Below are 14,942 nucleotides of genomic sequence, written 5' to 3'. Positions count from 1 at the left end.
CCCTCTCCTTCGCCCAGTGATCATGACTGCCAGTACCTTCCCAAAGCAGGCTGCTGTGTGCACAGGATCTGGCATAGGACCTCATTCAAAGTATTGGGATAGTGGGGCCATAGCAAGACTTCAAGCCATACAAACTCCAGGAAGCCACTTGAGTCCTGAGAAGCCCCAGTGCAACAGCACCCTTCTCCAAGCAGCGTCAGGGTAAGTCTTTCTCCTGCAACCTCCATCACCCCAATGATGCCTGATCTCTCTGTCTCCCCCATGACCCCACCCACTTATTTCTCTTCCCCCACACCCCACATACAACGGAAAAGGTAAACAGCAGCTGTTTTCAGAATCTTTTACTGAGCATGTGTGAACATCAAAATGGAGCCTACTTCACCAGCTACCCCTAGCATATTCTTCAAAAGCACAGCTCCAGAAGTCTGGCTGCAACAATGAAAATTACAACAAAAATGGCAGCTGGTGAAGTTTCTGAGCATTCCTGTCCAGGCGCAGAATAACTCAATTGTGTGCTTCGCAGAGACCACAAAGAAGAAAGATAAAATCAGCTGGAATGCATTTTGGAAGATGATGTCAAACGGCTTCTGGAAAGTGCAGAATGTTTTTTGCTTACTGGTGCAAATTTTACCTGGCCTGGTCATTTCACATATTTGTATGGTTTCAAATAAAAAGTTTGCTGAAATGTGCTGAACTGCTCTATGTATTTATTTTTTATTTTGGTGGTATTGGAACCCATCCTATTCTTTCCATGTTATTTTTGCCTCTGGTACCAAATTTTCTGTTAAACAAGTAATGTCCAGGAAAACATCTACTTCATTAACTGAGGTAAACCAAACAGCCGCGCCAGTGATGCAGAGGAGAAAGCAGCTGCCCCTTTCTCCTCTTTAGTGCCAGGGGTGTCCAGGGGCATGAAGCCCCAAGGATGCCACTTTTCCAGGCCAAAGAGAAGCGACATTTTGCACTTCTCGTTGGCCTGGAAAAACGGCAGATTGGGGCCGCAGGGCTACCAGTGAGGCTGCCCTGGCCCCACTCCACCACAAAAAGGGGCAGTCTGTACTGCGCCTCAGTCCCTAAGATCAGTCAAAGAACCTTTATCAATATCAGGCATACCAGAAGTGCACATTAAGAGCAAGACAAAAGGCCTTCTTAGTAGTGGTTATTTTTTTCTGTAAAACAATAAAAGCATTTTGGCCTTTACAGTTCAATATCATCTTTGAGTGGATATTTGGCAGCCACGATAAAGAGAAAAGTTTAGTATGTATATTATACTAAAATTGTTACTTTCACCAAGTCCTAAATAAACTGCTTATGCTTTCAGAATCTCCAAGCTAGAAGTCTTCCACATGTTGTGAAGTCGAAGGCTTCTTTGTCAAATTACTTTAGATTCCCATGTTCTTCACTACTATTGTTGTTTTAATTATAAAATACCACTTCAAACTGTGAACTTTATCAGAGGACCATCTAGAGATGGACAGGCTATTTCCCTTAACTGACATTTTCAGCTTACTACTACTTGCTGAAACTTCCTTTTCCACATATGATGAAAGATATAAACTGTTTCCAAACAGAAAAAAGCTGGACCAGAAAGGAGCAAGCAGCTCCTGCTGCTTTTCCTATGATGATATTTCTAACTGTCCATAATTGCTTTTAATTTTTTTTAAAAAAAAATTACCTATGTCAGCACATAATGCCTGTTGCGATTTGAATGTCTTATCTTTTATGCATTGTAAATTACATACTTCTTGCTTTTTTATGGATAGAATAAAAGGGCCTCACAAAGCAACCATTTTTAATGGCGTAGATATTATGTTAATAAATCCCCTTTGGATTTATGCTAATATTTAGAATTTACAAAATGCCCAATTTCATAAACTACACAAAATTTACATTTTCAATGCATCTACAGAGCATCTTTTTTATTCAAACATAAGAAATGGTCAGACAAAATATTACATACATTTCTTCAGTATAAATAGTAAGCATTTAAATTTTAAAATTTTAAAATAATTATTAGTGGATTTTTTTTTTATTACCACAGGCTTTAAGCTACACAACTTTCTTAAGCATTGTCATATTGTGGTTACCAACGGGTTTATGGTTCACTGGGGGGGAAACTCCATGGATTTCCCTTTTTAAATTTTAACTAATAAAAATAAAAACTAAACATTGTTTTACTATGTATACCACAGCCTTAAATGATGTTCTTTTAGAGTTTTTTTTCCTCTGTAGAATAGCTCTTCTCTAGATCATATTCAGAGGTAGAGCATCTTCTACATCATTACAGATTGCTATACCATCAGTCTTCTTCAGATCTGACCTGATGCGGTGGATGAACCTTTCCATACAACTGTACCTGTAACCAGAATGGTTTTAAATTCATAGAGATGTTTATTCTTTGTTTTTTTACCAAGACAACACTCCACAACATTTGTCCATTGAAATCAATAACTAAGTGTAAAAGCAGTGTTGGGTTAAGGGAAACATGTATGGCATATATTTTGTGTTTTCACTGTTCTGAAAAAACACACCTGCAATTAGGCATAATGGCTTCCCTGCTGGTCTTGAGCCCTCCCACTTTAAAAACAGTTCTAGGGCCAAAACATAGAAAATACATGTAAAAGATTTTCAAAATTACACTTACCCATTTAGATTTCCAGTATACAAAGTTGCCAACAAAATCCGCTTTGGTAAACAGAAGTTTGGGGTCCACTTCTTGGTTTAATCCCCCTAAAAGATAATTGGATCAACCATATGCCCCACACTATGCAATTCATTAAAACACATGCAGTTCAGATAGTGAACAAACTGCTTGCACACACCCACCTTTGGTGGGATATGATCCCAGTATTCTCTTGGAACCACAGGCCATAGAGTGATTTCAGAGATTAATTTGTAGATAATCACTGACATTGACCAAGATCCTGCACTGCACGGGATGGAGCATAATGTTCTACCCATGCAGTTAGTCATGCAAGCTTATTTGCAAAGGCAGGTGCATCTTCTCTGAACCAATTAATGCATGGGGAAGGATACAGGACACTCAGTAAATATCCAGCTGCTTTTCTACAGCTGAGAGCAAGCAGTTGAATTCAACCAACTTAGGCCTGGTACAGACTGCCGGTTTGGGGCGGCCTGGGACCAATTCTAGGGTTCCGGAGAGCACAGCATCCGCATGCTCCAGAACCCTAGCACGTATGGATGGTGCCATCTGTATGCAGCGCCATCCATAGAGGGCACACATATATGATGCAAGCATGGCGCTGCGTCCACACCTCCGGGTGCTGCGCTTACCTCATGGACGTGTGACAGGTGCAGTCATGGCGTGCTGAGCACGCCACAAAAAAACCCCCTACTTTTCGCAGGTTCTTTTTACTCCAGAAGGACGCTGCACGGTTTGGCTGCTGCAGCATTCCTCCGGAGTTAAAACAAGAGTCTCCAATCCTCCGTTTTCAGGGAGTCTGTTGAGCCCCTTAGTCTAGACTAGGAATGTACACATCTATCTTGTTTACACTGAATTTCCCAGACTCCCACCAGTGTTCTCATCCTATTCTAATTCCACATGGAACTGCAAAACCTATTTCCTCCTCACACACGGAAATGCATGAATATTTTCCTAATGTATGTATTTCCATTGTTTACAAGAGAACATGGAGAAACAGAATGATTCCCAATTGGGAAAGCAGTCAGACAAAGCTGCATCTTATTACTCTACTTGTTCAACTTATATGCAGAACATATTGTAAGAAAAGCAGGCTTGGACACAGAAGAAGGAGGAGTGAAAATGGGAGGAAGGGATAATCAACAATAATACTAGCAGAAAACCTCAAAGACCTGGAACAACTACTAAGAAATATCAAGGAAGAAAGTGCAAAGGCAGGCCTATTGTTGAACATAAAGAAAACAAAAATCTACAGCACTAAATAAATAAATGACGACCACAGAAAACCTATGCAAATTTGAATTAGCCAACGAAGAAACTAGATAGTGTTACCTGTTGCTAAGCTCATTATTGTTCCCACAATAAATGTGGCCACTGTTCCTAATGTACTGAAGTAAAGATATGACAGTGAGTACCAATATTCTTGAATAGCTGGTCTGGAAAGGAAGAAAATTTTAATGTTTCCATTTAATATTTAAAATTTAAGTGCAAATCAGTTAAAACACAATACAGTTTAAATCAAGGGTGAGATTTGATCAGCCTGCAAAGAGCCCCAATGCCCACCATTTTGAGGGGATAGTTGCTTAAAAATAAAAAATTGTGCCTCCAGAAATCTTGAGGAGCATGTGATTCTGCCTCCTTCCCTCCCCCACATCAGAAGCAGATGAGACCCACACATTGAAAAATAGCATGAGTGTGGTTCCTGGATAACTCACAAATGCCCATCTCTGGTTTAAATTGATGAAAATGACAACCCTGTTAACATTCACCCGAGAGTAATGGCTTATTCCTAAGTAGACATGTCTAGTGGGGATGTACTATTAAACAAAGACTACAATTTATGGCATAATGAATGCATGTGGCTTAATATTTAACTCCATCAGTACATCTGAAGAAGTGGACTGGAAACTGAAACAAACAAATCACATGCTGAAATATATCAGTGACTTTTAAAGGTGCTACTACATTCCTTCTTTCTCCCTCAACATTTCCATTTTATGCTGGAACAGACTAACACAGCTACCTCTTTCAAAAAAGAGATGATAAATTAACTAATAATTTTTCTGTTCCACTAGTAGGCACTAAACACATCTCTTTAATGTTCCCACTGTACTGGCATATCACAGTAAAGAAAGCCTCTGACAACAAAGCACTTTTTACAAAGTCTTTTTTGCTGGGAGGGTGGTTAAGAAGTGGAGAAACACAGACTTTCAGTTGCTGGCTTACAGCAACATGCCTGCAGAGTAAACAGTGCAATGCATTTGAGTTGGAAAAGAATGGGACCAGTCCCCTCAACCAATCTTACTCTAGTTGTGTGTGCCTGCTTACAAGAGACAAAGTAACAGCTGCTGCCTCTACAGTCTCTTACTGAGCATGCATGAACAGCAGAAACAGAGAGAAAGAGGGGAAGTAAATTAGTCTGTCTCACCAGTTACCTCTAGCATTTTTTAAAAAAGCAGAAAGCTACGGGTTTGGCCACCAAAATGGAAATCATAACAAAAACAGAAGTTGGTGAAAGAAGGAGTAATAACCTTAATGCATTTTTGAATGAGCTACTGAGTAGGTTCAAAATGTTTTTGTGTCTACTTATGCAAGGCTTATCTGATCTAGTTGTATCATTTCATGTATGCATACTTTTACATCTGAATAAAAACTTTGGTGAAAATGTTGAATTTCTTATCTACTTTGGGGGTATAGGGATCTATCCCCAATTTTTCTGTTATTTGCTACCTCTGGTACCAAATTTTGTTAAAAGAAGTAATGTCCAGGAACACATCTACTTCATTAACTGAGATATACCTGTATTCATGCAACTTTATATTTAAGGGTTTTAAAACGTAATATTTATTTTTATTATTTATTTGATGCATTTTAGCAGCCTTTAAGGTTTATAGCACAAAACATATAAAATTCCATATTTTTGGTTTTGTGTGCCCTCAAGTCATTTGGAACTTATGGTGATCCTAAAGCTATCACAGGGGTTTCTTGGTAAAATTTGTTATATTTTTGCCTTCCTCTGAGGCTGAGAAAATGTGACTTGTCAAAGGTCACCCAGTAGGTTTCTATGACTAAGCACAGATTCAAACCCTGGTCTCCACATTCAAATATTTAAAGCACTAAACCATAAATTCATAACCTAATTTTAAACAAATTTAATAATAAGCCAGAAATTTTGAACAGCTGTTTGGTGGCAGTTCTGGGATAAATGAAGGTGAATTACTAAAATTTGATCCAAATATAGTAGATGTATTGTGGGTAAGTAACCCATCTGGATGAAAATGTACATTCTCTGAAAGACCACGTTTGTATCCTGGGGGATGTCTGGTACTCATCACTCACAGTGGAACCAAAGGTGGTGACAGTGACACCCAATGCATGTTAACAGCTTAGAAAGGTACACAAGCTGTGACTCTTCTAGCTGGAGACACTAAGTCTTATCTTAGTTACTCATGCCAATGGTACGTACATATGAGACTACTGTAATTATTCATGTTTTTCAGAAATAGTAGAATCATAGAATCATAGTATCATAGTTTCAGCTGGTATAGAATACACTGGTCTTGATGCTTGTGGATTTGGAGCATTAAGCACTTGGAGCATATTATACCAATTTTGTATCAGTTGTACTGATTCAATTCTCAGCTCTCTTCAGGATTGATACTGATCTTTTAACTTCTTATATGATTTGAGACTACCCCTGTGAACTCATTCAATCCTTAACACTGGCCACAAAGGCCTGGCTTACAGTGAAACTTGCAAGCACAAAAGACAGCATTCATTCATTCATTCATTCATTCATTCATTCATTACGTGATAGATCATTTTTATTTGCTTGCTTTTAAGTGAGCTTGGAAGACTTTTTTACGTTAATCCTTTTTTACTGAAGTATCCCTTGTGATGTCCTGCCAGGACTGATTGAGACTTCCCCCTGCATTTTCTTTCGTGTTGGTTCAGGCCATAGATTATTTTAGTATAGAAAAGCTTATTGTATTATTTTGTGGGAGGAGCTGTAGGTTTCCCCTGCATTATTTCCAGGTTTGGTTTGCCCTTTCCCAACATGCTCTGCTGTAGCTAGAAGTTTTAGTTGGGAGCAGTCTTTGCTGAGAGCAAGCAGAGAGCTGTCTTTGGTGGCAAACAGGCCCAGACAGCCGGAAAGGGCATTTCTTACATCTCAGCCGAATTAGTTACCATCAGCAAGAAAATACTGTAGAGGAATTCAGGAGCTGAAAGACCCTGCATCAGCTTCATTGAGTGAGGAGAGCAAACCATCAGACCCAGAAAGATGACAACCTGAAGATTGCTGCAACTGTAAAGTACCTTTTGTTTAGAGCTGGGGAGGAGAAAACTATTTTGTACTTTAAATTAAATTTCCCCCCTTTTTAAACTTTACATTCAGCTTCAGAGCCTTTTTTGGGTAGAAGAGTTTGATCTCACCAGGGTACCGGCGTTGCACACCCAAACCTGCCACCACCTTAAGTTGGGTGTGTCTTCACATCCCTTCTCTCTGTTTTAAATGACAATACAATTCCTTTCTCTTTGACTGGAAAGTATTTTATACCGTTTTCAGTTACATATTTTAGATTTGGGTTTTGGTAACATAAACTGTAAGCTATTGCCAATATTCTACATCACCAACTTAGTTATGTATGCATAACTAAGTAACATCTCCTGACCCAACATTTCTCCCCACACACACACACACACAAAGTTGACTTAACAGCTAGCAATCACAATAGGCAAAACATTACTGTTCAGCTGCTGATTGCAAGGAGGACGACATTTCCAGCCACCCCACCAGCGAGTGAGGCTGAAACAGGGAACTGGAACAGAGGCCCAGCTTCTGATTGTCACAGACTTACCTTGCTTACTGGCGGGAGGGGGCTGGAGACATCCTCCTCCTTGTACACCAATCAGCAGCTGAACAGATCTCCTTGGTACAATCCGGCTTCAAGCTGTTAAAGTGGACTAGGAGATAGCTGCTTGTTAATGTGGGTTGTGATTATATAGGATTAGTGAATACAAACTGTAACTCAAGTTTACAAATCCATAAATGCAATACAGAATACGAGTCTATTCTAATAAAAATGATTTTGAAAGGGGGCAAATACATTCATAACTACACAAAGCTAAGTAAGTGAAACAAAGTGAAGGGAGAGACCATGATACTTTGATGACATATATAGTCTGGGCCATGCACTAGTTGTTTAGACATAATTTCAAAATAATACAGCCGCTAAATCTACACTGCAGAATTAATGTAGTTTGACACTGCTTTAACTGCCATGGCCCAGTGGTATGTAACTGTAGTTTTGTGAGATATTTAGCCTTCTCTGTGATATTTAGCTCTGGTGCCACAACAAACTACACACCCCAGGATTCCATAGGATGGAGCCGCAGAAATCCAGCAAGGAGTTAAAGCAGTGTCAAATTGCATTAATTCTGAAGATTACAGTAGCTAGAGTAATATTATGTATGGTGTAGACAGAATAGATACATATCTTTTCTTCTCTTCTATGACTAAACCTTAATGAAATTGATTTGTTTCAATATCATACAAAGAAAACTCTAGGATCTGGAGCAATGGATGCACGCTACAGGAAAAGAGATTCAACCTAAACATTGGGAGGAACTTCCTGACAGTAAGAGCTGTTCAACAGTGGTACACACTCCCTTGGAGTGGTGGAGTCTCCTTCTGTGGAGGTTTTTAAACAGAGTATAGATGGCCATGTGTCCAAAGTGCTTTGATTGTGTATTTTTGCATGGCAGGGATTGGACTCGATGGCTCTGTGGTGTCTTCCAACTCTATGATTCTATATGCAGAAGGTAAAAATATTTTTCAAACAAACATAATATTACACATTAATAAAAACCTATCTAGACCCAATACCAGTGTTTCATTCCATCTTTATTTACTGTTACTTTTGCTTCCAAGTGAAAGGGCAGAGGCCCCCAAAAATCAGAATACTAAAAATCAGTTTGTGCATACCTTGGCGTAGTTGAAGGAGGCACAGAAGTAGTTAATTGTGGAGCCACTGTGACATTTAATCTTTTGCAGCCCTCAGTTGAAAGAGGTAATGGTAGTGTTCTGTAAGGAGGTGGAGGGTACTTATGAGAGCCAATTCCAATCCACAATACAAGAATGAATCCACAAATGAGCCCAGAAAATGCACCCTGAGAAACAAAAAATTACAAAGATTTGTTTAATTATAATGGAAGGATTCCATCATAATTCCAATTTTTAAAAATGGGGATAGACAGGATCCTGGTAACTATCGCCTAATAAGTCTTTTATTGGTAGTGGGCAAACTATATGCCAATAATTTGGATTTGAAATTACAGAGTTGGGTGAATGTACATGCTTTGATAGGTCCGGAGCAAGCGGGTTTTAGAAGACATATGTCCACTGTGGACTACATAACAGTGCTTTCATTCCTCATAAACAAATACCTGTCACGCCCTAAAGGTAAACTATATGCGGATCTTATTGTTCTGAAGGCTGCTTTTGATTCAATTCACCGGCCTTTACTTTGAGACAAGTTGGGTAGGCTTAATATAGGCGGGATACAGACCGCCAAAAAAGGCGGTCTGCCGCCGCCTCCATTTCTGCCGGCGGGAAGCCTCAGCTGCCAAACAGCGAGGCTTCCCAGTGGTGGAAAAAGAACCCACAAAAAGTGGGTTCTTTTTGCGTCGCCCTTGCAACGCCTGAGTGCACAAATGGCGCATGCATGACGTCGCCAGCACGAAGGGATGTGCAGATGCTATGCGTCTGTTGCATCAAAATGGCGGCGCCCATGTGTACAGGGCACCACCATTTTGATGCCCCCGTCACATGCGTCCTTGGCCAACCCCTAGCACGTGACAGGGGCAGCGCAAAGGCCTGTTTAAATTGGGCCATAGAGCCTCAATTGTTGTTTCTTTTAAGCCAATTCCATACAAATAATCATTGTAAAGTGAAATATTCTGAATCGGGCCTATTAACAGACCCTATCTACTCTGGTGTAGGAGTCAGAAAGGGTTGGGTGTTGACTCCTCATCTGTTTAATCTATTTGTGGCTGATCTACCTGCCTTTATTACCACAGTAGATTCTCACCCACCTTCATTGGGAAATGGTCCGCTTTTTGTTCTTCAATATGCCAACAATACTTTATTATTCTCTCTATCTCAAGTGGGTATGGTAAGAGCCTTGAAAAGATTCTCTGAATATTGTGACACATTTCACCTACTGGTAAACTTTGAGAAATCCAAAATATTGGTATTTTCTAAGAGATTTGTGCTGAGAATATCGAAGGTTGATAATAAAACAACTGAGCGGGTCAAAAAGTATGTTTACCTTGGTGTCCTTTTTTGTTTTAACAGGCAATGGTGTAAACAGAGAGATAAAGTAATACAAACAGGGAAAAGATTGTTGGTAGTTATACAATCTTTTTATTATAAAAAAGGCAACCAGGATATTCTAGAGGCCTTAAAAATTTACAAAGCCAAATTAAGACCGCAATTACTTTATAGCATATTCACCTGGATTCCGGCCTTTAATAAGGAGATTTAACGTTTGCAGACACATTTTTTCAAGAGACTATTATCTGTACCTCCATGTGTACACCATCTGACTCTCTATGAAGAACTGGGATTGAACGCTCTTGAAACTGAAGCTGGATTGATGACTTATAGATTTCAGTTTAAGATATATTTCAGGCCTAATAGATCCAGTCTTTTATGGTTCCTACTATCTGATGTTTACTATGCCAGTTGGGCTAAATTTTATGAAAGTAAACTAATTTCTGTGGGTTTAAATTTTGATTCTCCCCTTTTACTAACCGAAGAGGAGTGTCTTGAATCTATTAGGGTCTGCCTTGCAGAGAGAGAACATCAACTGACATATCCAATTCTTCCTAAAGTATGTTCTCCAGCAATGCTCGGTATTCTCCCCCCCCCCCCCTTTTGCAGGGTATGATTCCGGATTATTTTCAAACCCTTTCACTGCTGTTGTCAAGGAAGGCCTTTATGTTTGAAAGACTGAATGTACACCCCTCAAATGTGACCAGGGACAGATAATTGCAGATCCCATTTTTGAATTGTGTACGTCACTTGATCAAGCTCCAGATGTTCTCCATCATATTGTATTTCTTTGTTCATTGCATATAATTCCGAGGGAAAACTTGTTAAGAAGGTTATTGGAAATGAATATCTATTTGGATGGGTTATTAGTGGAATACTTATTGGAAGATTGGACCCGCATATTACCAGGCTAATGCCCAATTTTCTGGTGGAGGCAACAAGATTATGGCTTAAATTTTAATAACGATCCTGGAGTTTTATTGTAAATGTATTTTGTTGTTGTATGCCTAATAAAGGTTGACTGACTGATTGACTAACTGATAAGAAAAGAAAAAAGTCCTCTTAAAAACTAAAGGCTTTGGATCTTATTTTTAAAAGAAAATTAATGCCTTCCATCAAGTATTTTACAATACTCACATATGATTTTTGTACATTATTATCACAATCCAGTTCTCCTTTACAGTTGCAAACAAAGCCTTGGCCTAATTCCCACTTACCTGTTAAACCGGGTTCTGAACCACCCTGAACGTGGTTCCCACTATCTTTGCACCGGAACAAAGCCAGTGCCAGAGAGGCGCGGAAAGACCCAGGTGGAGAATTCAGGCCATGTGGCGGAGAAGGTCAGGCTGTGCGGCGGAGAGGCTTGGGGGATGGAGGAGGCAGGCCAGACAGGAGGATGGAGGAGGTAGACCAGGAAGAAGGCCGGGGCAGAGGGAGGCATGGCCAGAGCAGAGAGGCCAGGGAAAATCCACTGCTAGTGGGAACCAGGGTGGATTTGAATCTGATTTGAATCTGCCTGATTCCCACTTGGGCTGAATCGATTTATTTTTAAATTTGAATCGATTTATTTCAGCCCCAAAACCACCCAATTTTACCAGCATCTTTTTGACAAGGGTAAAATAGGTAAAAACCATGCCCCCCCTTTCCAAATCACTTCAGCGATTTGAACTGAGTCAGAAGCATGGTGGTTTAAACCAAATCATTTGGAATCACAATCCGCTTTAAACCACAGTGGGAATTAGGCCCATGATGTATCATTTGTGTGCAAATCTGAGAATATATGGAACTCTGGATAAGGAAATCTGTCTCTACATTGAAGAGTGAATACCGTATATAAGTCGAGAAATTTAGATCAAAAGATTGACCCAAAAAACCTGGATCGGCTTATACATGGGTCCATGGGTAATTGACCCAACCTTCTCCCCAGCCGGGCTGACTCCGCAAGAGACAGCCTGGCTGGAAAGAGGCTGGGCTGGGCGCACCCAGAAGCCTCTCAGGAACCAGGCTTTTCCCTGGGGGAAAAACCTGGCTTTGGAGAGGCTGGGCTGAGTGATCGCGTGCCCAGAAGCCTCTCAGGAGCCAGGCTTTTTCCCAGGGAAAGAGCCTGGCTTTGGAGATGCTGGGCTGGGCGATCATGCACCCAGAAGCGTCTCTGGAGCCAGGCTTTTTCCCCAGAGAAAGAGCCTGGCTTTGGAGACGCTGGGCTGGGTTGATCGTGCAACCAGAAGCCTCTCCAGAGCCAAGCATTTTCCCCAGAGAAAGAGCCTCGCTTTGGAAAGGCTGGGCGGGGCGTTTGCTCAACCCCACTGTGGAGAGGCTGGGCAGGGCAAGTGATCGCCCTGCAGCTTGTCTGCAGCCTGGCTGCCTCAGGAACTTTGATCCTGACTTATCCACGGGGCATACCAAAATCCATACTTTTGTCCACAAAAGTTGATCTCAAATTATATATGAGATCGACTTATAGTCGAATTTATATACGGTAGGTTTATGCTACAAAGACAGGAGCTTTTAAAAATAACATAATTATAGAAAAAACATTTAACTAGATTTTGAAGTTGCTTTTCTCTAAACAGTTTATTTCAGAACTCCTTTTAAGAACATGTGAAACTTCCTTTGCCTTATTCATTAACTTCTACAGAAGTCTTTTGTTCACAAAAATATTGAAATTAAAGTATTGTTGCTTTATTTTGCCACTTTACTGCACTTGGTCAGAGATTTTACACTCAGTCTTCAGTCCTGGCTGGCATCACTGCTACCCAAAACTTGTTACAATCCAGCGAACAAGTTTTTACCAGATTTATTTCAACTTCCCTGTGGACCACAGAAAAATCTTTGTTGATCATAAACCCTTTAAGATGCAAAGAATCAGAAAATGGATAGAATACAATTGCAAAATGTTGTTCAAATTTCTGTGAACTGGAAACTTGGGACTCATATACTTTCTCTTTTGTTCCTCCTGCTGTGCAGTGGTTTACTGCCTCCTATTGCGGATTAAAGCAAACCATGGTTTGTTAGTACAGGTGAAAAGGCAAACTATGGCTTCCCTCCATTACAGTAAGAGGCAGGAAATCACTGCACACAAGAGGAAGGGAAGCAGTACAGAGTGAATGACTACAAGGCTCCTGATTGCTCATTAACAAAATGCTTCACATTATGTCTGAAAAGCCTCTCTCTCTCTCTCTCTGTATATACATACATATACATATATAGCTACTATGTAGTGCAGACACCAGTTATGCTCTTTCAAATGATAAAAGAATAAAATATAAGATGATATTCCCCTTACAAATCTATTTAGCAAAAGAGGGATGTATAATGAATACCTACTTTAGCATTTGCAAAAGGCAACAGGATGCCCAAAGAAAATACTCCCAAAAGAGGTCCACCAAGTATTCCAAAAATACTAAGGGCAGCCTGAAAGAGAGGGAGGAAATCACAAACTCTTGTAAATACAGTCAGAAACAAACAAAAACTTCACAAGAATAATTATGACTATTCAAGACTTCATATGAATATTCATTTCCCATGGTGATAGAGAGCATTCTCTAACAGATAGCGCCTCCCACCAAAATGGAAACATACACTAGGTTGGATAAAAACAAAATTAGGTGAATTTGGGGCCCAATGAAATTAGGAGAACAAAACACAAGTTAACTCTTTTTTTTCTTTTTTACTTGTTAGAATTGAAAGTAGCAAGAAGAATGTGGTTAGGGGTGGTCCATTGAGTACCTCAGCTTTCAAATAGATTTTAAGAAAGTCCTTCACCAAAGCTCCCAAGAAAATGCAGAAATCTTTTTTTTTAAAATGACAGGTCTTATTATACACTGGCAAATGATTATATAACAGGAAGCAGGGAATAAGAATAAACAGACATATCCCACATTCAAGGGATGTAAAAATCACAGTTCTCCAAGGATCTATATTGGAGTCAATGTTTTCCGCTGGTAGGGCAGAGAGTAGAGGAGTGAGTATTCAAGGTGGGTCAGCATTCAGCTGGAGCGAGGGGAAAACATTTTAGTGATCATGTTTTTTGATTACAGTAAATTATTCAGGTTCACAAACAAAAAAGGCCCTGTAAAGAGTTCCAGAAGGAAGTCTGCCAAGCTGGATGAATAGGCAATGAACTGGCTAATACAGTACAACATTAAATGCAAAATGCAACCCATTGGGACAAAAGGTCTTACCCATGTATGTACAGATGGGTATCTAAACCGATAATATTCAAAGATATAGTCGTGTTAGTCTGTAGAATCAATGTAAAGAGATCTTCCAGCACCTTTGAGACTGACTGAAAGAAGGAACTACAGTGGGCCCTCAATATCTGTGGGGGATCCGTTCCAGATCCCCCCGCGGATGCCAAAATCTGCAGCTGCTCAAGTCCTACTGACCTCAATGGTGGCATGGCCACACAACTGCATCACTATTGGGGACAATGGCACTTTGTCCCTAATAGTGCCCCAAAGCCTACCTCACTGCTTTGTCCCCAAAAGCTTACCTCGCAGCTGCCTCCTCCTCCTCGTTGCTGCCACCTCTTCCTCCTCTGGCACCCTCCCCCCCCCCCCCGGCTTGCCATACTTTAAGCCCTGTTTCAAGTTCGCCCCACTGCTGTGCACCTTGTCCAAAAAAGGCAGGGAACAACCAGGAAGAGAGAGAGAATGAGAAAGGGAGAGAAGGAGGGAGGAGAGAGGAGCGGCCCCGCCACAAGTGCACACCTTGCCTTTGGGTGGTTGTTTGTCTTCACTCCCCTGGGTTTTTCTGGGTCTGGCAGCCATTCTGATGTCTGAGCTGGAGTAACCATTAGTAACCTGTAGAGCCCAGTCTAGGTGCTTCAATTCAACTTCCAGGACGTGGGATTCATAGATCCTTTTGGCCCAGTCTACCAGTGTTTTTATTGTGCTTCATTTTTGTTGTGGATGATGGTTGGAGTTCTTGTATAAATATCTG

General features: G+C 40.5%; 1 protein-coding gene across 5 annotated transcripts in view; it reads right to left on the bottom strand.

The window, feature by feature from the left end:
- Positions 1 to 14,942, bottom strand: part of LOC149312057 (sodium-coupled monocarboxylate transporter 1-like) — a 104,941-nt gene that overhangs the window by 60,947 nt on the left and 29,052 nt on the right. For 3 of the 5 annotated variants that reach the window (XM_089523860.1, XM_089523865.1, XM_089523864.1), the window contains 5 exons: positions 13,326 to 13,412; positions 8,649 to 8,833; positions 3,995 to 4,098; positions 2,645 to 2,730; positions 1,921 to 2,356 (listed from right to left, as the gene is read on the bottom strand). In XM_089523860.1, the coding sequence (XP_089379986.1) occupies positions 2,300 to 2,356; positions 2,645 to 2,730; positions 3,995 to 4,098; positions 8,649 to 8,833; positions 13,326 to 13,412 (519 nt within the window). In that variant the 3' untranslated portion in view covers positions 1,921 to 2,299. Of the gene's footprint in view, positions 1 to 1,920; positions 2,357 to 2,644; positions 2,731 to 3,994; positions 4,099 to 8,648; positions 8,834 to 13,325; positions 13,413 to 14,942 lie in introns of those variants that run through there. The other 2 variants (XM_089523861.1, XM_089523863.1) reach the window with 2 other exon arrangements.

The sequence above is a fragment of the Sceloporus occidentalis genome, unplaced genomic scaffold, assembly GCF_023333645.1.
Source record: "Sceloporus occidentalis isolate IW3139 unplaced genomic scaffold, rSceOcc1.0.p SCAF_5, whole genome shotgun sequence".
Taxonomy (NCBI): domain Eukaryota; kingdom Metazoa; phylum Chordata; class Lepidosauria; order Squamata; family Phrynosomatidae; genus Sceloporus; species Sceloporus occidentalis.
The sequence above is the reverse complement of the archived record's forward strand: the minus strand, read 5'-3'. Positions and strand labels throughout refer to the sequence as shown.